At 39.6% G+C, this 26,042-nt stretch overlaps 1 protein-coding gene across 1 annotated transcript in view; it reads left to right on the top strand.

Moving 5' to 3' along the window:
• The window catches only part of PIGN (phosphatidylinositol glycan anchor biosynthesis class N), a 1,169,967-nt gene that overhangs the window by 374,553 nt on the left and 769,372 nt on the right, over positions 1-26,042 (top strand). The window contains exon 12 of the mRNA XM_053714623.1: positions 13,879-13,934. Within this exon, the coding sequence (XP_053570598.1) occupies positions 13,879-13,934 (56 nt within the window). The remainder of the gene's footprint in view (positions 1-13,878; positions 13,935-26,042) is intronic.

The raw sequence follows: 26,042 nt of genomic DNA, 5'->3' as shown, positions 1-26,042 counted from the left end.
TTTGTCTGCTGTAATCAATGATGTTTCTTCCGGTGGTGTTACTGGATTTTCAAATTGTCGAGATAGTGCGTCGGCCTTCTTATTTTTGCTTGCGGGTCTATATGTAATAAGGTAGTTAAACCTTGCCAAGAACAGATTCCACCGAACTTGTCGGGAACTGAGTGTTCTATTGCTCTTCAGGTATTCCAGGTTCTTATGATCTGTAAAAATCAAAACTGGAATGGTGGTACCCTCAAGTAGATGTCTCCAATGTTCAAGAGAGTCCTTGATAGCAAGCAACTCCTTGTCTCCTATAGGATAATTTACTTCAGCAGTATTCAGTACTCTGGAATAATAGGCAACTGGGTGTAGGGGATCCTTTGGAGTTACTCTTTGAGAGAGAATTGCACCTAGTGCATAGTTTGAAGCATCTACTTCTTATACATATTGCAGGTCAGGATTAGGGAATTGAAGGATGGGTGCAGTAGTGTAGGCAGATTTAAAAAATCGAATATCTGTTGTAAATTGTCATTCCAAGTGAAACGTCCGTCAGACTTTGTGAGGTTAGTTAGGGGTCTAGTCAACTCCGCGAAGTTCCTTATAAATTTCCTGTAGAAATTAGAGAATCCCATGAATCTTTGGACATCCCTCTTTGTTTTGGGTGCGGGCCAATCTAGTATAGCTGTTACTTTATTGTTTTCCATATGGATTCCATCTGGAGAGATTTCTTAACCGGGAAATTTGATCTCCTTAGTGTGGAAAATACATTTCTCTAGCTTAACATAGAGTGAATTCTCTCGGAGTCGTGTTAATACGATTTTTACATGTTTGATATGTTCCTCAAGTGAAGAGGAATAAATGAGGATGTCATCCAGGTATATCACCATGAAAAAATCCAGTAAATCCTTGAATATGTCATTAATAAAATACTGGAACATAGCCGGAGCGTTACACAACCCGAAAGGCATGACTGTATACTCAAATAATCCATAGCGGGTGCGGAAAGCTGTCAACCACTCATGTCCTGACTTTATGCGAACCAGATTATAAGCACCCCTAAGATCTAGTTTGGTGTAAACTGTCGCACCGCGTAGCCTATCAATAAGTTGAGGAATTAGGGGCAGGGGGTATCTGTTTTTTAAGGTACTTTGTTTAATTCCCTGTAGTCTAAGGGATTGATCTTTATTCCTTACAAAAAAAATACCCGCGCCTGCAGGAGATGTTGAGGGACGTATAAACCCTTTTTGTAAATTTTCTTTCAAATAGGTTTTGAGGTGAACTAATTCTGGTTCAGATAAAGGAAAAATGTGTCCATATGGTATGTCCACACCAGGTAGAAATTACAGAAATAATACAGCGCTACAATCTAAAGGTTGAACTAAGCCACTCTCCTACCACCTCCCCAGGATGGTTATAATAAGACAGAAATAAAAACCACAAATGAGAGGGCGCTAAAAGCTAAGAAAAACCTACACACTTAATCAAATATAATAACAGTGTAATAAATAATGAGAGATATAACACAGCATAAGATATATATGATTTACTTCAATACAACATTACAAGGGACGTCTCCCTAACATGTAATACATTGAATTGCAATAACAAAAAAATAAAAATTAAATAAATGAAAAAAAAGAAAATAAGGATAATAATAGCTATTTGGAACACCACCCTAAAAAAATATATAAAACCATGAAAAAAAGTCTACTGGCTATAAAAATGCCAATATAAAAAGCACCAAATGTTCCTTGTAATTGCAATAGGATCCAGTCTTGGGCTGAATGCAGATATAAAAGTAACGGTGTTGCTAGTATAAATGTAACGATGTTGCTATTGCTCCATATCTTTGTGTCAAATCATAGGATATTTGTAACATATGTCAGATTTGCAAAATACCATAATCAGATATGTGCGCTGTGGAACGCCTTGATATATACAGACTGAACAGCAATAAAGTCTCTGTGTCAAGGGAGATAGTCTTAAATCACTCGAGAATGAATAATAGTGATTCCGTAATGTAAACAAGCTGGTCACTGATTCTTATATTGTGCACACTGCTCACCTTGAGATCAGGCTGTTTAGCGATTACTCACACTCTAGCAGGCAACTCTGGTTCGTTACCGGAACCTTTTCCTCGCCAGGCGCGTTATCACTCTGGTCAGCGTTTCGCTGAGATTCACACCTGCGTCGGCTGTAAACAGCAGGATTCCGGCAAGAGGGAAGATGCGCTGAACCAATGAAACAAAACAACCCCCGCTCTTAGCGTATGTCACGCGCGGTACGACGTACCTAGTTTAAAAGTTCTTGACAGGATCAGCAACTTTCTTTCTTTCTACGCGTTTCACCCGTGTATTTGGGCTTTTTCAAGATGACAGTTGCTCCCGGAACTCTGTTTAAAAATCCACTACTTCAATTCAATTGGATGATAGTTTTTTCAATTAGATCTCAAGGTGAGTTTCTTTTTAAGGTGGTATGCAGAATTTTCATGCAATCCTTATTATATCCAACATATGAATGTCAAACATTGGTTGGATATTCTTGAGGATTTTTGTCAGCTCCAAAAGACTTTGTAAAATTACAATAGTTAAGTCCATAAGTTGTATGTTTATCAAAAACATATTAAACGGTGTTATGATATTATAAAGAAAAAACTTATCTTAAATTCAAATTACAAAAATCTATATTAGGGTGGTATTCCATAGTATTAAAAAAAAGAAATTATACCAAACAAAGAATGCTCAAAAATATAATAATTGTTTAACAATCTTGGATTTAAAATTAATTGTTATAATGCTAAAAACCAACTTTTACCAAACAGTATTAATATAGGATTAATGGATTATATAACTATTCTTATTTTCATATGCTGAAAATTAATAAATAAATAAGAATAAATAGATAAGAATGTATTTTTATCATATAGTTTCATATCTCTCTTTATTAAAAAAATCTATAAATTTGCATTTCGTTTACAATAAAAATGGCAGACAGTAAATCAAATGAATCTTCGATAACTTCTTCAGAGTGTAACTTTTCTTTTGGGGATTTCTATTTAAAGGGATATAGTTAAATAAATGCCAATGTTATACATTAAATTAACACATTATTTGTAAATAGTTTACATATTGCCCATAACTTATTCCATAAGTGGACATGTAGCTTTTTTTTTGCAGTATAAATCATTCAAAATTTACAGAGGTTATTTATATAAAAGAATATAAACATTCTACATAATAGAATGATAGTTCAAGATTAAATATTTCATATTCTGCATGTGGGCCTTAATTATAGGGGTCTTGACAGGTTTTACACTCCTAGAAATGGAGACAGATCCATCTCTGAGTTTAGACCTCTTGGATAGAGGGTATCAAATTTATATATAAGCTCCGATTCCTTCTTCAAGAGCTTATTTTCAAAATTGCCCCCTCTCCAGTCTCCTCTCACTATACATATACCTCAAAATTTAAAATGTTGCAGATTATTACTATGAATTTCCCTGAAATGCTTATAAAGGTGGGTGTCCAGATTGCCCTTTTCAATATTACAGAGGTGCTCTCTAATCCTGTCTCGTAACATTCTAGTGGTTTCACCAATGTAAAATAGGTTACATGAACATTTGATAAGATATACCACCCCTTTGTGTGAGCATCTAATAATAGCTTTAATATTAAAATCTTCTCCTGTTCCTACTATATGGACAGTTCTACTCTTACTACTATATCTACAGGCTCTACATAGATGACAGGGGAAGAAACCTTTGAGATTATGACCCTGTAAATCTCGGTCAATCATACTAGTGCCTTCTTTCTTTAGTTCACTGGGCGCCAAGATTTGTTTTAGGTTTTTTGCTTTCCTGAATATGATTTTAGGTTTATAGGCTAATAAGTCTCCTATTAGGGGGTCCTTCTTAACTATATGCCAGTGTCTATTAATTGCTTTCCTTATAACTTGATGGTTTTTGCTATAGTCAGTAATAAGGGCTACATTGTATTCATTGTTGTCAGCACAAGTGTTAGATGTGTCTTTATCTTTGTATTGTAAAAGAGAACTTCTTTCTGTCGTAGCTGCTCTATTAATGGCTCCTTCCAGTTCTTGTTCTGAATATCCTCTATCATAGAATCTTTGCTGCAAGACATTAATCTGTGTTTGAAAATCAACATGTCTAGAACAGTTCTTCCTAATTCTAAGAAATTGTCCTGTGGGTATGTTCTCTTTCCATCTTTGATGATGGCAGCTTCTCTTATGTACATAATTATTGCAGTCTACTTTTTTAAAGAAGGTTCTGGTGGCAATATTACCTTCATCTACAAACAATTCTAGATCTAAAAACGAGATAGAGGTTCTGCTATAGTCATAAGTAAAATGAAGACCTCTATCATTGGTATTCATTGCTTGAAAAAAGAGCTTTAGATTGTCTTCTGATCCTCTCCATACAATTAAGATGTCATCTATGTACCATTTGAAGAGCACAAGGTCCGCGCCAAATTCATGTGTGTTAAGGAAATTTTCTTCCCAGTCGCCCATGAAAATATTGGCATAACTTGGCGCGAACCTCGTGCCCATCGTGGTACCTTCAAGCTGGAGGTAGTATTTACCATTAAATTCAAAGTAGTTGTTCTCTAGAATGAATTTTATCCCTTTCAAAATAAATTGACTTAACTGTGTACTGATACTTCCATCTTTGCTTAGAGTGTTATTCACAGCTTGTAGACCTTTATTGTGGTCTATGACTGTATATAATGATGTAACATCACTTGTAGCAAGAATAAAGTTGTCTTCCCATTTAATATTTTCTACCAGTTGTAATACCTGTGTGGAATCCCTGAGATATGTGCTTAGATTTTTAACATATTTTTGAAGAAAAACATCAACATACCTAGATAAATTACAAGTAATGGTGCCGATTCCGGAGATGATGGGTCTCCCTGGGGGGTTGACAAGGCTTTTGTGCACCTTTGGTAGGAAATAAAAGATGGGGGTTCTTGGAAACTCAGGATATAAAAATTTGAATTCATTATCATTCAGAATCCCACCATCTTTTCCTTCCTCCAAAATGTCAAGAAGACTCTTCGTAATTTTCTTAATTGGATTGAGGTCTAGTGTCTTATAGGTTTTGGAATCACTAAGAATCCTATTGGCCTCTGTGATGTAATTGACTTTGTTCATGATAACAACCCCCCCACCCTTGTCGGCTGGTTTTATAACTACTTGCTTGTATTTTGTAGTTTCTCAATTATATCCTTATCTTTTCTTGTAAGATTAAAATTAGGCTTCACTTTCTTGGGGTTAAAATCCTTTAGATCTTTAAGGACCATTTTTTCAAAGGTCTCTAAGTTTGAGCCTTTTGCGTGAGTAGGATAGAAGTTTGATTTTGGTCTTAAGTTGGTATGTGTAGTATCTCTTTCCTTATCTGTAGCAATCTGGGGGAATCTGGAAGGATTAACCTGCTTCTCAATGTTTTTTTTTTATAAAATAGCGTTTTAAAGTTAGTTTCTTAACAAATTGCTTTACGTGTATATGAGTGTTGAACTTAATTGAACTTATTTAAGGTGGTGGTAGGCACTTAAATGAAAAATGCCTGTATCACCTGTCTTTATCTCACTCTTTTTGCCTCTCCTTCTATTCTTTCCCCCTCTTTGTCCTCTAGTTGTCTTTTCTTATGATTTAGTGGGGTGTAAAATTTCTCTCTCTTTTCTGAGGCACACCAGGTAGAAGGTCTATAGGAAAGTCATAAAGCCTGTGTGGGGGTAGATGTTCGGATTCCTTTTTATCAAAAACATCTGAGAATGAGGAATATTCTTTTGGGACAATTACTGAATCGGTGAGTAACAGTTGCTCCTGGTGAAGGCAGGTATCTTTACAGTATCGTGAATTGTACCTTGGAGGTTGACCAGATTATGGACGGATCGTGCTGCATAAACCATCCAATACCTAGTATGACGGGATACAGAGGAGAAGGAATTACATATTATGTAGTTGTTTAGCAGATAAACAGAGTTCTATGTTTCTTTGCTTAACATTCCTGCGTAGAAGTTGGGAACAGTCCTTAACCGTGTGGTCCAACCCCCCACAATACATGCAAAGGTCGTTGACTTTTCGCCTAAGCTTCTCTTGTGGAGTAAGAGGGCCTCTGATGAAGCCGAGCTCCATGGGTACTACAGTATTCTTTGTGGGAGGTTTGTTGTGAATTGGAATGGTGGCAGTGGTGTGAGGCGTTTTTAGTGACGCATCTGTGTGTTGTTTCTCTGAGCGTCTCTCCCTTATGCGCCTATCTAGAGTAATGCTTACATCTATTAATTGGTCTAAGGTGTCAGGTAATGGTTGCCTAGCTAACTCATCCTTTAGGGTATCACAAAGCCCCAGGCGAAACTGATTACGTAAAGATAGGTCATTCCATAGTGTATCTGAGGACCATTTCTTAAAATCAGTAATGTATTCCTCTACAGGCCTTCTATTCTGACGTAATGAGCGCATAGCTGTTTCGGCTGAAAGTTGTTTGAATGGGTCATCATATAGTTGAGCCATTGCTTTGAAAAACTGATCCAGGGAATGTAGGATTGGATCATCAGTTTCAAAAAAGAGGTTTGCCCATATACGTGGTTCTCCACGTAGGTATGATACAATGGTGAGAACCTTTAAATGGTCATTAGAGTAAGTTTTAGGTTTGAGCTGGAAATATAGATAACAGGAGTTATTGAATTCCCTAAACTCATGTCTTTGGCCAGAAAATGGTTGTGGGGGGCAAGGTTGAGGTTCATGGGAACTAAAAGATACTTTTAGAGAATCTATTTTTTCATTTATATAGTGTTTGAGAGAGGTATTCTCTAATTGCAAGGCTGACAATCCCTTTGCAAGATTGTCAACTGTTTGTGTTAAGGCTTTGACATGAGAAATTAAGCCTGCTGGGTCCATTGTTTTGTGGCTTGGTATTAATGTCAGGAACTGGTTAGTTGTCTACCTAAAAAGTAGAGTAATGATATGATTGGACCACAACTGCAGTATAGATAAGGTCGCAACACATTGTAACACTGTATCAATAGACAAACCTGGCAAGTCTTATAAGGTTCAAGCTGAAATGAAACTGAGAGGTGCGAGGTGTTAGCTCTGCTCAGTGTAGTTCAACTGCACCTATGTTAATTACAATTGCAGCAATTGATAAATGGATTACAAATATGTATGAGCAACTATCATGTTTTACTGAAGAGCAAAGTATCGCTACCTACGGATTAAGTCAATATAATTAGTGGAGGTGTACCTATGTACAATTGGTTACAAACAAAACTGAGGAAATGGCATTCAAATGTTGTTTACATGCAGTTTGGTTGATTGACAGCTAATAGTTCATAGCGGTATTAAGAAGTATTAGTTATAAGTTTGGAGGTGAAGGCTCAATGCAGAAGGTTGAGCTTGAATGTTAGACGGATTCGAAGCTGAGTTTGTGTCTATTCCAAGTTCCGGAAGAGCGTGTGTCTGGTACGTTGGCGTGTGACGTCACCGCACCTTGATGACCGAGTATGCGATCGATGAAGTCTGTGACTGCTTGTCAATTTGCAGAGCCGGTTTCCAAGGTACTTTGCAGTAACTGCTCAGGAATACCAAGCAATTAGTGAGGGGAGTTTACAGAGTTTATGTGAGAGCGAGTAGGCAAATTAGAAACATGTGCAAGAGCGGAGGTTATAAAGGATAAGTAGAGAGTTAAGAGAACTGCATAAACATGACAAATGGTACTTGGTCTTCCTTTCATACATTTGCCATATTCTACCATTTCAATATTAATCCCTTTGCTTAACCAGGGGTAATGTTCTAGGGGGATATTGTGTACTTGCTGAGAGGGATAACAGCTGTACCCCTGAGATTCAGCACATCTCACTTTTAAATAAAACTGTAATATATTTTAGAACATTTAATATCTTTTTTTCAGTGCAGAGGCTAAAGATTTTAAAAACACTATTTCTCCAACATAGGTGTGTCCGGTCCACTGCGTCATCCTTACTTGTGGGATATTCTCCTCCCCAACAGGAAATGGCAAAGAGCCCAGCAAAGCTGGTCACATGATCCCTCCTAGGCTCCGCCTACCCCAGTCATTCTCTTTGCCGTTGTACAGGCAACATCTCCACGGAGATGGCTTAGAGTTTTTTAGTGTTTAACTGTAGTTTTTATTATTCAATCAAGAGTTTGTTATTTTGAAATAGTGCTGGTATGTACTATTTACTCAGAAACAGAAAAGAGATGAAGATTTCTGTTTGTATGAGGAAAATGATTTTAGCAACCGTAACTAAAATCCATGGCTGTTCCACACAGGACTGTTGAGAGCAATTAACTTCAGTTGGGGGAACAGTATGCAGTCTCTTGCTGCTTGAGGTATGACACATTCTAACAAGACGATGTAATGCTGGAAGCTGTCATTTTCCCTATGGGATCCGGTAAGCCATGTTTATTACGATCGTAAATAAGGGCTTCACAAGGGCTTATTAAGACTGTAGACTTTTTTTGGGCTAAATCGATTCATTATTAACACATATTTAGCCTTGAGGAATCATTTTATCTGGGTATTTTGATATAATAATATCGGCAGGCACTGTATTAGACACCTTATACCTTAGGGGCTTTCCCAAAGCATAAGCAGAGCCTCATTTTCGCGCCGGTGTGGCGCACTTGTTTTTGAGAGGCATGGCATGCAGTCGCATGTGAGAGGAGCTCTGACACTTAGGAAAGACTTTCTGAAGGCGTCATTTGGTATCGTATTCCCCTTTGGGCTTGGTTGGGTCTCAGCAAAGCAGATACCAGGGACTGTAAAGGGGTTAAAGTTTAAAACGGCTCCGGTTCCGTTATTTTAAGGGTTAAAGCTTCCAAATTTGGTGTGCAATACTTTTAAGGCTTTAAGACACTGTGGTGAAAATTTGGTGAATTTTGCACAATTCCTTCATGTTTTTTCGCAATTGCAGTAATAAAGTGTGTTCAGTTTAAAATTTAAAGTGACAGTAACGGTTTTATTTTAAAACGTTTTTTGTACTTTGTTATCAAGTTTATGCCTGTTTAACATGTCTGAACTACCAGATAGACTGTGTTCTGAATGTGGGGAAGCCAGAATTCCTATTCATTTAAATAAATGTGATTTATGTGATAATGACAATGATGCCCAAGATGATTCCTCAAGTGAGGGGAGTAAGCATGGTACTGCATCATTCCCTCCTTCGTCTACACGAGTCTTGCCCACTCAGGAGGCCCCTAGTACATCTAGCGCGCCAATACTCCTTACTATGCAACAATTAACGGCTGTAATGGATAATTCTGTCAAAAACATTTTAGCCCAAATGAACACTTGTCAGCGTAAGCGCGGCTGCTCTGTTTTAGATACTGAAGAGCATGGCAACGCTGATACTAATATCTCTGAAGGGCCCCTAACCCAGTCTGATGGGGCCAGGGAAGTTTTGTCTGAGGGAGAAATTACTGATTCAGGGAACATTTCTCAACAGGCTGAACCTGATGTGATTGCATTTAAATTTAAGTTGGAACATCTCCGCATTCTGCTTAAGGAGGTATTATCCACTCTGGATGATTGTGACAAGTTGGTCATCCCAGAGAAACTATGTAAAATGGACAAGTTCCTAGAGGTGCCGGGGCTCCCAGAAGCTTTTCCTATACCCAAGCGGGTGGCGGACATTGTTAATAAAGAATGGGAAAGGCCCGGTATTCCTTTCGTCCCTCCCCCCATATTTAAAAAATTGTTTCCTTTGGTCGACCCTAGAAAGGACTTATGGCAGACAGTCCCCAAGGTCGAGGGGGCGGTTTCCACTTTAAACAAACGCACCACTATACCCATAGAGGATAGTTGTGCTTTCAAAGATCCTATGGATAAAAAATTAGAAGGTTTGCTTAAAAAGATGTTTGTTCAGCAGGGTTACCTTCTACAACCAATTGCATGCATTGTCCCTGTCGCTACAGCCGCATGTTTCTGGTTCGATGAGCTGATAAAGGCGGTCGATAGTGATTCTCCTCCTTATGAGGAGATTATGGACAGAATCAATGCTCTCAAATTGGCTAATTCTTTCACCCTAGACGCCACTTTGCAATTGGCTAGGTTAGCGGCTAAGAATTCTGGGTTTGCTATTGTGGCGCGCAGAGCGCTTTGGTTGAAATCTTGGTCGGCTGATGCGTCTTCCAAGAACAAGCTACTTAACATTCCTTTCAAGGGGAAAACGCTGTTTGGCCCTGACTTGAAAGAGATTATCTCTGATATCACTGGGGGTAAGGGCCACGCCCTTCCTCAGGATCGGCCTTTCAAGGCAAAAAATAAACCTAATTTTCGTCCCTTTCGTAGAAACGGACCAGCCCGAGGTGCTACGTCCTCTAAGCAAGAGGGTAATACTTCTCAAGCCAAGCCAGCTTGGAGACCAATGCAAGGCTGGAACAAGGGAAAGCAGGCCAGGAAACCTGCCACTGCTACCAAGACTGCATGAAATGTTGGCCCCCGATCCGGGACCGGATCTGGTGGGGGGCAGACTCTCTCTCTTCGCTCAGGCTTGGGCAAGAGATGTTCTGGATCCTTGGGCGCTAGAAATAGTCTCCCAAGGTTATCTTCTGGAATTCAAGGGACTTCCCCCAAGGGGGAGGTTCCACAGGTCTCAGTTGTCTTCAGACCACATAAAAAGACAGGCATTCTTACATTGTGTAGAAGACCTGTTAAAAATGGGAGTGATTCATCCTGTTCCATTAAGAGAACAAGGGATGGGGTTCTACTCCAATCTGTTCATAGTTCCCAAAAAAGAGGGAACGTTCAGACCAATCTTAGATCTCAAGATCTTAAACAAGTTTCTCAAGGTTCCATCGTTCAAGATGGAAACCATTCGAACTATTCTTCCTTCCATCCAGGAAGGTCAATTCATGACCACGGTGGATTTAAAGGATGCGTATCTACATATTCCTATCCACAAGGAACATCATCGGTTCCTAAGGTTCGCATTCCTGGACAAGCATTACCAGTTCGTGGCGCTTCCTTTCGGATTAGCCACTGCTCCAAGGATTTTCACAAAGGTACTAGGGTCCCTTCTAGCTGTGCTAAGACCAAGGGGCATTGCTGTAGTACCTTACTTGGACGACATTCTGATTCAAGCGTCGTCCCTTCCTCAAGCAAAGGCTCACACGGACATCGTCCTGGCCTTTCTCAGATCTCACGGATGGAAAGTGAACGTGGAAAAGAGTTCTCTATCTCCGTCAACAAGGGTTCCCTTCTTGGGAACAATAATAGACTCCTTAGAAATGAGGATATTTCTGACAGAGGCCAGAAAAACAAAGCTTCTAGACTCTTGTCGGATACTTCATTCCGTTCCTCTTCCTTCCATAGCTCAGTGCATGGAAGTGATCGGGTTGATGGTCGCGGCAATGGACATAGTTCCTTTTGCGCGCATTCATCTAAGACCATTACAACTGTGCATGCTCAGTCAGTGGAATGGGGATTATACAGACTTGTCTCCGAAGATACAAGTAAATCAGAGGACCAGAGACTCACTCCGTTGGTGGCTGTCCCTGGACAACCTGTCACAAGGGATGACATTCCGCAGACCAGAGTGGGTCATTGTCACGACCGACGCCAGTCTGATGGGCTGGGGCGCGGTCTGGGGAGCCCTGAAAGCTCAGGGTCTTTGGTCTCGGGAAGAATCTCTTCTACCGATAAATATTCTGGAACTGAGAGCGATATTCAATACTCTCAAGGCTTGGCCTCAGCTAGCGAGGGCCAAGTTCGTACGGTTTCAATCAGACAACATGACAACTGTTGCGTACATCAACCATCAGGGGGGAACAAGGAGTTCTCTAGCGATGGAAGAAGTGACCAAAATCATTCTATGGGCGGAGTCTCACTCCTGCCACCTGTCCGCTATCCACATCCCAGGAGTGGAAAATTGGGAAGCGGATTTTCTGAGTCGTCAGACATTGCATCCGGGGGAGTGGGAACTCCATCCGGAAATCTTTGCCCAAGTCACTCAGCTGTGGGGCATTCCAGACATGGATCTGATGGCCTCTCGTCAGAACTTCAAAGTTCCTTGCTACGGGTCCAGATCCAGGGATCCCAAGGCGGCTCTAGTGGATGCACTAGTAGCACCTTGGACCTTCAAACTAGCTTATGTGTTCCCGCCGTTTCCTCTCATCCCCAGGCTGGTAGCCAGGATCAATCAGGAGAGGGCGTCGGTGATCTTGATAGCTCCTGCGTGGCCACGCAGGACTTGGTATGCAGATCTGGTGAATATGTCATCGGCTCCACCTTGGAAGCTACCTTTGAGACGAGACCTTCTTGTTCAGGGTCCGTTCGAACATCCGAACCTGGTTTCACTCCAGCTGACTGCTTGGAGATTGAACGCTTGATCTTATCGAAGCGAGGGTTCTCAGATTCTGTTATCGATACTCTTGTTCAGGCCAGAAAGCCTGTAACTAGAAAAATTTACCACAAAATTTGGAAAAAATATATCTGTTGGTGTGAATCTAAAGGATTCCCTTGGGACAAGGTTAAGATTCCTAAGATTCTATCCTTCCTTCAAGAAGGATTGGAAAAAGGATTATCTGCAAGTTCCCTGAAGGGACAGATTTCTGCCTTGTCTGTGTTACTTCACAAAAAGCTGGCAGCTGTGCCAGATGTTCAAGCCTTTGTTCAGGCTCTGGTTAGAATTAAGCCTGTTTACAAACCTTTGACTCCTCCTTGGAGTCTCAATTTAGTTCTTTCAGTTCTTCAGGGGGTTCCGTTTGAACCCTTACATTCCGTTGATATTAAGTTATTATCTTGGAAAGTTTTGTTTTTAGTTGCAATCTCTTCTGCTAGAAGAGTTTCAGAATTATCTGCTCTGCAGTGTTCTCCTCCTTATCTGGTGTTCCATGCAGATAAGGTGGTTTTACGTACTAAACCTGGTTTTCTTCCAAAAGTTGTTTCTAACAAAAACATTAACCAGGAGATTATCGTACCTTCTCTGTGTCCGAAACCAGTTTCAAAGAAGGAACGTTTGTTGCACAATTTGGATGTTGTTCGCGCTCTAAAATTCTATTTAGATGCTACAAAGGATTTTAGACAAACATCTTCCTTGTTTGTTGTTTATTCTGGTAAAAGGAGAGGTCAAAAAGCAACTTCTACCTCTCTCTCTTTTTGGATTAAAAGCATCATCAGATTGGCTTACGAGACTGCCGGACGGCAGCCTCCCGAAAGAATCACAGCTCATTCCACTAGGGCTGTGGCTTCCACATGGGCCTTCAAGAACGAGGCTTCTGTTGATCAGATATGTAGGGCAGCGACTTGGTCTTCACTGCACACTTTTACCAAATTTTACAAGTTTGATACTTTTGCTTCTTCTGAGGCTATTTTTGGGAGAAAGGTTTTGCAAGCCGTGGTGCCTTCCATTTAGGTGACCTGATTTGCTCCCTCCCTTCATCCGTGTCCTAAAGCTTTGGTATTGGTTCCCACAAGTAAGGATGACGCCGTGGACCGGACACACCTATGTTGGAGAAAACAGAATTTATGTTTACCTGATAAATTACTTTCTCCAACGGTGTGTCCGGTCCACGGCCCGCCCTGGTTTTTTTAATCAGGTCTGATAATTTATTTTCTTTAACTACAGTCACCACGGTATCATATGGTTTCTCCTATGCAAATATTCCTCCTTAACGTCGGTCGAATGACTGGGGTAGGCGGAGCCTAGGAGGGATCATGTGACCAGCTTTGCTGGGCTCTTTGCCATTTCCTGTTGGGGAGGAGAATATCCCACAAGTAAGGATGACGCCGTGGACCGGACACACCGTTGGAGAAAGTAATTTATCAGGTAAACATAAATTCTGTTTTTATGCTTAGTTGGGTAGCTTTCTTTGATGGTTGTAAGTTGTTTAATGAATAAACAAATACTTTTCATTTTCTCCCAGGTCAAGATGATAAACAAAAAAGAAACTACCTTATCATTTTTGTTTTCTCCATTTAGGTAAGTGCCATCTAAAGTTTTAATTCATTTTTGGTTAAATCATGTTGGTTTACAACAAAATTATTTTCCTAACTTTCATTGTCATCTCTGACTATTTTGAACCAAGTTGAGTTTTTACTGTGAGCCATATATTAAACAACCAATTGTAAGCAAAACAACACTGTAATTTCTTGTAAAACCGGGTTTTGTATTTTGTACATTGTTTGAAATGCAAAGTGTAGAATTATTTTTAAACTTTGGATGCTAACTTTAAACTACAGATTTGTAGGCAGGAGAATACATTTGTGAAAAAATACACCAGCAAGCCAAACCGCTATTATAAAACTTTTATTCTTCCATTATTAGAATCATCATTCTCCCACTCATTGGCACACATACAAAAATACATAATAATTTGCTTTAAAACACACATCATAGTGTTTCACCATCTTTCTTTATCAGTAATGTGAGGTTTAATTAAATGGTTTCAGACCTAACTAATCTGTTTGGCATATTAATAAAGCAGAGTCAAAGGTGAAAAACACCTATTAAACACCTATTAGTAAACTAGTGGCACTTTCACAGCTAGCCCTATAAACAATGGACAGTCCCAGCGTCTGAAGAGTATTGCTCACCTCTCCTCCCTCCGGGTATACAGACCTCCAGGCCGGACAGGACAGGAAACCCAGCGAACAACTGAGTCTACTCACAGATCCACAACTTTCAAACACCGCGGTCCGTTTGGAGTACACTGCCTGTCGAGTCCAACGCCCACATCCGTTTACTTCCGGGTACGTAGCTCACGTCCTAGCGCGGTCACATGCTGTAGGTGTCCAATGGGGGCTAGCTGGTTATCCCGTCCACCGGTCGATCATCCGGCAAATAGAAAGTTCATCAACAAAGGACAAAGTCGATCGATCCGTGTAAATAAAACTTGATCTTTATTCCACAAGTTTAAAAAAGACAGCAAAGTCCATGGTAACACACAGAGGGTGTAGTATATTAGATAGGCATATTAATAATACAGAGAATATGATCTTTATTTTAATAATCGTGCATAATTTATACACAAAATAAATACAATTTGGCAAATATTATTAACAATTACATTAATTTAGCTGTCAACAAAATATATTATCATCACATGCTTTATTGAGAGCAGTGGGATGACGTATTTGCAATGTAAAAAATTCAAAATGGATCACGTTTATTCAATTTTGTATTTCTATCATTACCCCACTCGGGTCTCAGTACATGCTGAGTTCCTCTGAAATTGATAAGGTTCAAATCCACATATCTTAAAGTAATTATAATACAGAGAAGATACTCATTGTCACATAAATGCTTCAATATTCTGTGTGTTCAAAAAAACATTGCATACAGTCTACTTATTTTTTCCCACATAAATGACAAGTGATCAGGTAGACAACATACTTGATATTGCAATATTCGGTATATTTATTGTAATTATACTTGATATTGCAGTTTATATAGGACCCAATATTGTGCACACAATTTGTGGCATCCGAGGGGCACTGTCCCCCAGTACTGAATGAGAAGATGATTTACAAACTTTATTTCCATATATGTAGTTTTGTATAAAATCTTTTCATAATCTGCTGTAGATACTTTCCCATTGTTAAAGGGACATAGTACACTAGATTTGTGTAAATGTTATGTAGAGGATGCATTTATATAGCCTATACAGGTTTTTTTTTTTTTTTTTTTTTTTTTAAATGTAAAATTTTGTTTATTTTTAAATAACATTGTACTGATTTTCAGACTCCTAACCAAGCCAGAAAGTTTTAGAATTAGACTGTTGTCTACCTACTCCAGCTTGCTCCTGTTTGTGTTAAGGGTCTTTTCATATGCAGAGGAGGGGGGAGTGTCTACTCTTTTTTTGCTTTTCAGCCCATTTTACTGGGTGTCCCAGCGTAATCTTTTTAACAGTGCTAAACTGGAGCTTTTAGGTAAGTTTTAAAAAGGTTTTCTACTGGATTTTTAGATCAGTATCTGTGCATATTATTGTTTATATTAGTGTTTATTACATGCAGTTCTATGAAAATCGGTGTATACTGTCCCTTTAATGGCTTGATATATTTTAAGAAACAGTGTCAGTTGTGTCCATGAAACTCTGACTGCCTAGTTTTTATTAATTTTACTCAGGTACAGATTTACAGCCGATAGAAAGTTAAGGGAATAGGAAGATGAGCTAATGAACCAGTAAAGAAGTGAAAATGAGGTAGCAAGTAATAAATTGAAAATTAAGGCTTTTGCAGCATTCAAAGTACACTTGTGTTAATAACAAGATAGGATATGTGACTCAGAGACAGGATCTAGTGCACACGTCTCCAAGGCTTCATAACCGCAGTAATTAGGTCCACTCACACAATACACATTGTACTTTTAAATGCATTGGCAGTGTTCCTGGGAGGGAGAAAGAGGAGCTTGGAAAATGATAGAGTAAGCCAGAATTCTCTCTTTTAAAGGGGCATTCTGTTGTAAAAATAAAATGCTATGTTTAAAACAAATCCCTTTCTTTCCTTATGTGTTAAAATTGCTCTCCTGTGCCACTCTAGATGAGGATATGGTTGGTGTGCAAATGAGAAGCATATGGGGCCTATTTATTAATGTGCGAGCGGACATGATCCAATATTGCGGATCATGTCTGCCGCACATCGATAAATGCCGACAGCATACGTTGTCGGCATTTATCATTGCACCAGCAGTTCTTGTGAACTGCTGGTGCAACGCTGCCCCCTACAGATTCGCGGCCATTCGGCCGCCAGCAGGGGGTGTCAATCAAACCCAATCGTATTGGATCGGGTTGTTTTTTGGTGATGTCTTTTCGCCGCCTCAGAGCAGGCGGACAGGTTATGGAGCCTGAAGGCTCGCCAGAAACACGGAGCTTGATAAATATGCCCCTATGTGTGTAATCTCCAATAACTGGCCATATTCTCATCTTGAGGAGAGTGTCCCAGGAGTGCAGCACTGACTATAATCATTTAAAGGACAAACTAAATGAAAAGATTTTGTTTACAAATAAAAAGCTTTTTTTTTTTTATTAAAAAAAAACCAACTAGATTTTCCCTTTAACCCCTTCCACAAATGTGGCAGTTACTACCTTCATACATTTTTATTTAAGTAGTAAATGATAAGTATCTTCACATTGCATATAATCTACATAAAATATAGGGCAAGACTCTTCAGTTGTACGGAGCTTAGTGCTAACAGCAGTTTTTTTTGGTGCTTTTGGCAAGTTACCAAGTGTGATGTAGCAGTGGTAAAATGTTTTTTTTTTTTTTTTTTTTTTTGTTTTCAAAAGTTTTTATATTGAATATGCATACAAAAATATTACAAATAGCATTTACCTTGGTTTCTACAGTACATTAACAGAAATAATATTATGTTGAATAAAACCATGCTTTTGATCTCTATTAATCAGCATCCGTAGAAAAAAAATACAACGTGATACTTATAAAACAGAGCTTATAGATGGAAGAAAGTAATTCTCATAAATTATGTAGTTTGTACATTGCTGTTTGTTAGATTACTACAATAATTTTCAACCCTCGAGTGTCGCAGCCCTTAGCCGAGGTTGTCACGAAAAATTATGGCCAAAGGCCAATGATTCTAAATTGCTCATGTATTTGTCTGTGAGGCATGAAGTCTTGAAGGATTTTTAGTGACACACATTGTGTAATGTTTCCTACACAGACTTCTTACTTCATAGTATTTTCAGTTTATATAATTCTATTATATTCGTTAAGCTCTTGGGATGTCAAACGAATTTCAAAATATGCCTTTTTTTGTTTTATATTTTTTTCTATTTTTTTAAGTTTCCATATTTGTCACCCTATTTTTTTAATATGCATTACTGTTTAACTGGTTTTAAGTTTCTTTACTGCTACATCTCTATTGTTTTTTTATTCTCATTTTGTATGACAATTTAATGCAATCAACTGTCATCACATTTTTACAACACCAATTCAATGTAATAAAAATTCCTTCTGTTTTCTAAGCCCCTCCCAGATCTTTATATGACATTAATCACTACATAACGCTAGACATAATGATATATTCAAAGCAAAGATTAGCCTGAGAATAATTTTTAGATATATTTTAAAGGTATATTAGTTTAAATACTGAAAATATAAGCCTAAAGTTGTTGTATCCAAATAATAATGGGCGCCACCATGTTTTTTTTTATTTTTTTTATTGAGTTTAAAATTAAAGGCATACAAGAAGTTTACGATAATGACATTCAAGTTAGTTACAGTATCCATGAAGCTTTAGGAAACAAATTAAGGTACAACACATTTGTAACATGCCTGACAGAGTAAACCTTCCAAAAGAAAACGCAGGAGACCACACTTGGATCTCAGACCAACTATTAAAATTACTACAGGAAGGTATCTTGAAATACAGGAGACCACATGTGGGTCTCATATGAGAAACCTCTTTTCTCTTGTTAAGTGTATCCAGTCCACGGATCATCCATTACTTATGGGATATTAACTCCTCCCCAACAGGAAGTGCAAGAGGATTCACCCAGCAGAGCTGCTATATAGCTCCTCCCCTAACTGCCATTACCAGTCATTCTCTTGCACCCAACGACTAGATAGGATGTGTGAGAGGACTATGGTGATTATATTTAGTTTTATACCTTCAATCAAAAGTTTGTTATTTTATAATAGCACCGGAGTGTGTTATTCCTTCTCTGGTAGAATTTGAAGAAGAATCTACCTGAGTTTTTACTATGATTTTAGCCGGCGTAGTTAAGATTATATTGCTGTTTCTCGGCCATCTGAGGAGAGGTAAACTTCAGATCAGGGGACAGCGGGCAGATTAATCTGCAAAGAGGTATGTAGCAGCTTATTATTTTCTGACAATGGAATTGATGAGAAAATTCTGCCATACCGATATAATGTAAACTCAGCCTTAAATGCAGTAGCAGCATCTGGTATCAGGCTGTCATGTATGTATATTTTACACTTCAGTATTCTGGGGAATGGCACTTCACTGGAATTATACTGTGTGCATAAGACTTTAGCCTAATTTGCAGGGACTGGCAACAGGCTCTTTAATAACACTTAATTTATGTTAAACGTTTTTTGCTGGCATGTAAAATTGTTTCATTTTCTGAGGTACTGGGTGAATAAAATGTTTTGGGCATTATTTTTTCCACTTGGCAGTTGTTTTATTTAATTTATGACAGTTTACTGATCTCTCTCACTGTTGTGTGTGAGGGGGAGGTCAAAAAATTCAGTCAGAAGCTCATTGTATTTCCTGCATGATCCGGTTCATCTCTACAGAACTCAGGGGTCTTCAAAACTTGTTTTGAGGGAGGTAATCATTCACAGCAGAGCTGTGAGATTGTAGTTGACTGTGATAAAAAACGTTTATTTCTGTAACTTTTTTTTTTTTTTCTGCTATCAGGGTTAGTTATCCTTTGCTAATGGGAACAAGCCTTTGCTAAAATTGTGTTTTTTTACAAAGATTTGATGCTATAACCTTTCAGTTTATTAACTTTCAACTGTCATAACTCTTTCTGTGCTTCTTATAGGCACAGTACGTTTTCATATTATAGTAAATTACTTGAAAAGTATTTCCAAGTTGCTAGTTTATTTGCTAGTGTGTTAAACATGTCTGATTCAGAGGAAGACATCTGTGCTATATGTGCTAATGCCAAAGTGGAGCCCAATAGAAATTTATGTACTAACTGTATTGATGCTACTTTAAATAAAAGTCAATCTGTACAAATTGAACACATTTCACCAAACAACGAGGGGAGAGTTATGCCGACTAACTCGCCTCACGTGTCAGTACCTGCATCTCCCGCTCGGGGGGTGCCTGATATTGTGGCGCCGAGTACATCTGGGCGGCCATTACAAATCACATTACAGGATATGGCTACTGTTATGTCTGAAGTTTTGGCTAAATTACCAGAACTAAGAGGTAAGCGTGATCACTCTGGGGTGAGAACAGAGTGCGCTGATAATGTTAGGGCCATGTCAGATACTGCGTCACAACTTGCAGAACATGAGGACGGAGAGCTTCATTCTGCGGCTGACGGTTCTGATCCAAACAGATTGGATTCAGATATTTCAAATTTAAATTTAAGCTGGAAAACCTCCGTGTATTACTAGGGGAGGTGTTAGCGGCTCTGAATGATTGTAACACAGTTGCAATACCAGAAAAAATGTGTAGGTTGGATAAATATTTTGCGGTACCGTCGAGTACTGATGTTTTTCCTATACCTAAGAGACTTACTGAAATTGTTACTAAGGAGTGGGATAGACCCGGTGTGCCGTTCTCACCCCCTCCGATATTTAGAAAGATGTTTCCAATAGACACCACCACACAGGACTTATGGCAAACGATCCCTAAGGTGGAGGGAGCAGTTTCTACTTTAGCTAAGCGTACCACTATCCCGGTGGAGGATAGCTGTGCCTTTTCAGATCCAATGGATAAAAAGTTAGAGGGTTACCTTAAGAAAATGTTTGTTCAACAAGGTTTTATATTGCAACCCCTTGCATGCATTGCGCCTGTCACGGCTGCAGCAGCATTTTGGTTTGAGTCTCTGGAAGGGACACTTGAATCAGCTCCATTAGATGAGATTACACACAGGCTTAAAGCTCTTAAGTTAGCTAACTCATTTATTTCAGATGCCGTAGTACATTTAACTAAGCTTACAGCTAAGAATTCCGGATTCGCCATTCAGGCGCGCAGAGCACTGTGGCTAAAATCCTGGTCAGCTGACGTTACTTCTAAGTCTAAATTACTTAATATACCTTTCAAAGGGCAGACCTTATTCGGGCCCGGATTGAAAGAAATTATCGCTGACATTACAGGAGGTAAAGGCCATGCCCTGCCTCAAGACAGAGCCAAACCTAAGGCTAGACAATCTAATTTTCGTTCCTTTCGGAATTTCAAAGCAGGAGCAGCATCAACTTCCTCTGCTCCAAAACAAGAAGGATCTGTTGCTCGCTACAGACAAGGCTGGAGACCTAACCAGTCCTGGAACAAGGGCAAGCAGGCCAGGAAACCTGCTGGTGCCCCTAAAACAGCATGAATTGAGGGCCCCCGATCCGGGAACGGATCTAGTGGGGGGGCAGACTTTCTCTCTTCGCCCAGGCTTGGGCAAGAGATGTCCAGGATCCCTGGGCGCTAGAGATAATATCTCAGGGATACCTTCTGGACTTCAAATACTCTCCCCCAAGAGAGAGATTTCATCTGTCAAGTTTGTCAACAAACCAAATAAAGAAAGAGGCGTTTCTACCCTGCGTACAAGAGCTTTTATTAATGGGAGTAATCCATCCAGTTCCACGGTCGGAACAGGGACAAGGGTTTTACTCAAATCTGTTTGTGGTTCCCAAAAAAGAGGGAACTTTCAGGCCAATCCTGGATTTAAAAATCCTAAACAAATTCCTACGAGTTCCATCGTTCAAAATGGAGACTATTCGGACAATTTTACCCATGATCCAAAAGGGTCAGTACATGACCACAGTGGATTTAAAGGATGCTTACCTTCACATACCGATTCACAAAGATCATTACCGGTATCTAAGGTTTGCCTTTCTAGACAGGCATTACCAGTTTGTAGCTCTTCCATTCGGATTGGCTACGGCTCCGAGAATCTTCACAAAGGTTCTGGGTGCTCTTCTGGCGGTACTAAGACCGCGAGGAATTGCGGTAGCTCCGTACCTAGACGACATTCTGATACAAGCTTCAAGCTTTCAAACTGCCAAGTCTCATACAGAGTTAGTACTGGCATTTCTAAGGTCGCATGGATGGAAGGTGAACGAAAAGAAGAGTTCTCTCTTTCCACTCACAAGAGTTCCCTTCTTGGGGACTCTTATAGATTCTGTAGAAATGAAGATTTACCTGACAGAAGACAGGTTAACAAAGCTTCAAAATGCATGCCGTGTCCTTCATTCCATTCAACACCCGTCAGTAGCTCAATGCATGGAGGTGATCGGCTTAATGGTAGCAGCAATGGACATAGTACCCTTTGCACGCCTACATCTCAGACCGCTGCAATTGTGCATGCTAAGTCAGTGGAATGGGGATTACTCAGACTTGTCCCCTACTCTGAATCTGGATCAAGAGACCAGAAATTCTCTTCTATGGTGGCTTTCTCGGCCACATCTGTCCAGGGGGATGCCATTCAGCAGGCCGGACTGGACAATTGTAACAACAGACACCAGCCTACTAGGTTGGGGCGCTGTCTGGAATTCTCTGAAGGCTCAGGGACAATGGAATCAGGAGGAGAGTCTCCTACCAATAAACATTCTGGAATTGAGAGCAGTTCTCAATGCCCTTCTGGCTTGGCCCCAGTTAACAACTCGGGGGTTCATTAGGTTTCAGTCGGACAACATCACGACTGTAGCTTACATCAACCATCAGGGAGGGACAAGAAGCTCCCTAGCAATGATGGAAGTATCAAAGATAATTCGCTGGGCAGAGTCTCACTCTTGCCACCTGTCAGCAATCCACATCCCGGGAGTGGAGAACTGGGAGGCGGATTTCTTAAGTCGTCAGACTTTTCATCCGGGGGAGTGGGAACTTCATCCGGAGGTCTTTGCCCAAATACTTCGACGTTGGGGCAAACCAGAGATAGATCTCATGGCGTCTCGACAGAACGCCAAGCTTCCTCGTTACGGGTCCAGATCCAGGGATCCGGGAGCGGTTCTGATAGATGCTTTGACAGCACCTTGGACCTTCGGGATGGCTTATGTGTTTCCACCCTTCCCGATGCTTCCTCGATTGATTGCCAGAATCAAACAGGAGAGAGCATCAGTGATTCTAATAGCGCCTGCATGGCCACGCAGGACTTGGTATGCAGATCTAGTGGACATGTCATCCTGTCCACCTTGGTCGCTACCTCTGAAACAGGACCTTCTGATCCAGGGTCCCTTCAAACATCAAAATCTAATTTCTCTGAAGCTGACTGCTTGGAAATTGAACGCTTGATTTTATCAAAACGTGGTTTTTCTGAGTCAGTTATTGATACCTTAATACAGGCTAGGAAGCCTGTTACCAGAAAGATTTACCATAAGATATGGCGCAAATACTTATATTGGTGCGTATCCAAGAGTTACTCATGGAGTAAGGTTAGGATTCCGAGGATATTGTCTTTTCTACAAGAAGGTTTAGAAAAGGGTTTATCCGCTAGTTCCTTAAAGGGACAGATTTCAGCTCTGTCCATTCTTTTACACAAACGTCTGTCAGAAGTTCCGGACGTTCAAGCTTTTTGTCAGGCTTTAGCTAGGATCAAGCCTGTGTTTAAAACTGTTGCTCCACCATGGAGTTTGAACTTAGTTCTTAATGTTTTACAGGGGGTTCCGTTTGAACCCCTTCATTCCATTGATATCAAGTTGTTATCTTGGAAAGTTCTGTTTTTAATGGCGATTTCCTCGGCTCGAAGAGTCTCTGAGTTATCTGCCTTACATTGTGATTCTCCTTATCTGATTTTTCATTCAGACAAGGTAGTTCTGCGTACTAAACCTGGGTTCCTACCTAAGGTGGTCACTAACAGGAATATCAATCAAGAGATTGTGGTTCCATCTTTGTGTCCTAATCCTTCTTCGAAAAAGGAACGTCTGCTACACAATCTAGATGTAGTCCGTGCCCTGAAATTTTATCTACAGGCAACTAAGGATTTTCGACAAACGTCTTCCCTGTTTGTCGTTTATTCTGGTCAGAGGAGAGGTCAAAAAGCTTCGGCTACCTCTCTCTCCTTTTGGCTTCGTAGCATAATACGGTTAGCCTATGAGACTGCTGGACAGCAGCCTCCTGAAAGAATTACAGCACATTCTACTAGAGCTGTGGCTTCCACTTGGGCCTTTAAGAATGAGGCTTCTGTTGAACAGATTTGCAAGGCTGCAACTTGGTCTTCTCTTCATACTTTTTCCAAATTTTACAAATTTGACACTTTTGCTTCTTCGGAGGCTGTTTTTGGGAGAAAGGTTCTTCAGGCAGTGGTTCCTTCCGTATAAAGAGCCTGCCTGTCCCTCCCGTCATCCGTGTACTTTAGCTTTGGTATTGGTATCCCATAAGTAATGGATGATCCGTGGACTGGATACACTTAACAAGAGAAAACATAATTTATGCTTACCTGATAAATTTATTTCTCTTGTAGTGTATCCAGTCCACGGCCCGCCCTGTCACTTTAAGGCAGGTAATTTTTCCATTAAACTACAGTCACCACTGCACCCTATGGTTTTCCTTTCTCTGCATGTTTTCGGTCGAATGACTGGTAATGGCAGTTAGGGGAGGAGCTATATAGCAGCTCTGCTGGGTGAATCCTCTTGCACTTCCTGTTGGGGAGGAGTTAATATCCCATAAGTAATGGATGATCCGTGGACTGGATACACTACAAGAGAAATAAATTTATCAGGTAAGCATAAATTATGTTTTTCACTTAATATAGAATATAAATCCAAAACAAATGGAGGGAAACATACCAAACATTCAAGGCGTATCTGAGCAAGTGCATACATTTGAATTAACAATCCTCACTTTTAAATAAGCATGAGCATTATGTTTCCCAGCAAAGCAGGTTTCATTCTGTTTGGGTGGTATGGTGAAAAATATAAGTATAAATTATTAGATTTAAAACTCAACTTGTAGGTGATGCTGATCAGCTTTGCTGAACTGGGTAAGGAAAATAAAGTTAACCCTCTGTTACAAGTTGCTGTTAAGAGAATAATTAGGGTTGCGGTATAGGCTAGATCAACTGCGTAGTTAGTCCTCCTAAATTAGGAGGCATATTCTATTGGGGGGGGGAGGAGGTGGGCATTTAGTTATGGTAGGTAGCATAGACTAATATTCATGCTATTGAGACATTTGGAGATAACAAATAGTAATAAATGTCCAAATTCAAGTGCAATAAGAGAATAAAGAAGAAGAATATACACTTCTTACCAGAGTAATATTAGGGCAATTAGCTATTATGTAGAGGGCAGTATATGTTCCTGTGAAAATCCATCAAAGCCTAGGTTTTCTAGGGATGCAAGGTAGTGATAATGAAACATGGAAGGGTAAGGTTGATAAGATTAAACAGGTGCGGCTCCAGAGTAAGGAACTGGAGTTTAAACACAGAAATAATATAATATAATATAATGGAGTCACCCTAATTAACCTGTCTTGCAGAAAAAGGGAATTGCTGCAATAATAGTAATACTAAGTTAAGTGCATTAACATTGCTTATTTAATAGGTTGGTAATATCAGCTAAATATTATACCCGAGGCTCTAGAGGCCTTGTATATGTGTTACCAGAGGCCTAAGAATCTGGGTGAGCATAATATCTGAGAGCAAAACATTGCTATGCCAGGTAGATATTTAGCGTTAACTAGGAGTAGTTTTATGCAACTATGATCAGAGTAAGGATCCTCAGAGTATAAATATAATTAAGTGTCGCCGCATGCTGCGTCACCCTAGATCTTATAGAGAGGAGATATGGTCCTTTCCTGATATATTATTGGAATTAGATGTAATTGTATACATAGCTTTGCATCAGCATTAATGTCACACATATGATTGTCCTAGCAATAAAAGGCAAGTTGAAAAAGAATGTGCCCGTCTATAAGTACTATGCATAATGTGAATTCTTAGAGATATTAATAAAGCAGGTTATATATAAAGAAATAATCATAAAACTATGAGCGGCCATTACAGTGGGTGGCACAGACATACAAACAGCAATAGTCCTCATATAAAGTTCCCACCTGTACAATACCTGAAGGGTATGGTGATAAGGTAGTCAGAAATACTTTTATTTCTGGAAGATCTATATTGAACATATAAACAGCTTATGTTGTAAGGTCACTACCATGTGAGCATAATAGTGTGCAGAAAATATTGTCTAATAGTATCTATATAAGGAATGGTCTGGTCTAGGAATAAACTTTTCCTGGTAGCTTAGTGGTAAACAAACCTCAAAACTAGAAAAGCATAATCCGCCCTGCAGTTAGAGTGAGCCCAGAAAAAGCAACATAATTATTAACTAAGATTGTATAGACACATTATAAATGTATGATAATACAGTCAGCCATGATAACATTATTTTAAGTCAGTCCAGGAGACAAGATGCATATAAGTCATCAACACACCAACTCTAGATA

This window comes from Bombina bombina, chromosome 5 (genome assembly GCF_027579735.1).
Source record: "Bombina bombina isolate aBomBom1 chromosome 5, aBomBom1.pri, whole genome shotgun sequence".
NCBI lineage: Eukaryota > Metazoa > Chordata > Amphibia > Anura > Bombinatoridae > Bombina > Bombina bombina.
The sequence above is the reverse complement of the archived record's forward strand: the minus strand, read 5'-3'. Positions and strand labels throughout refer to the sequence as shown.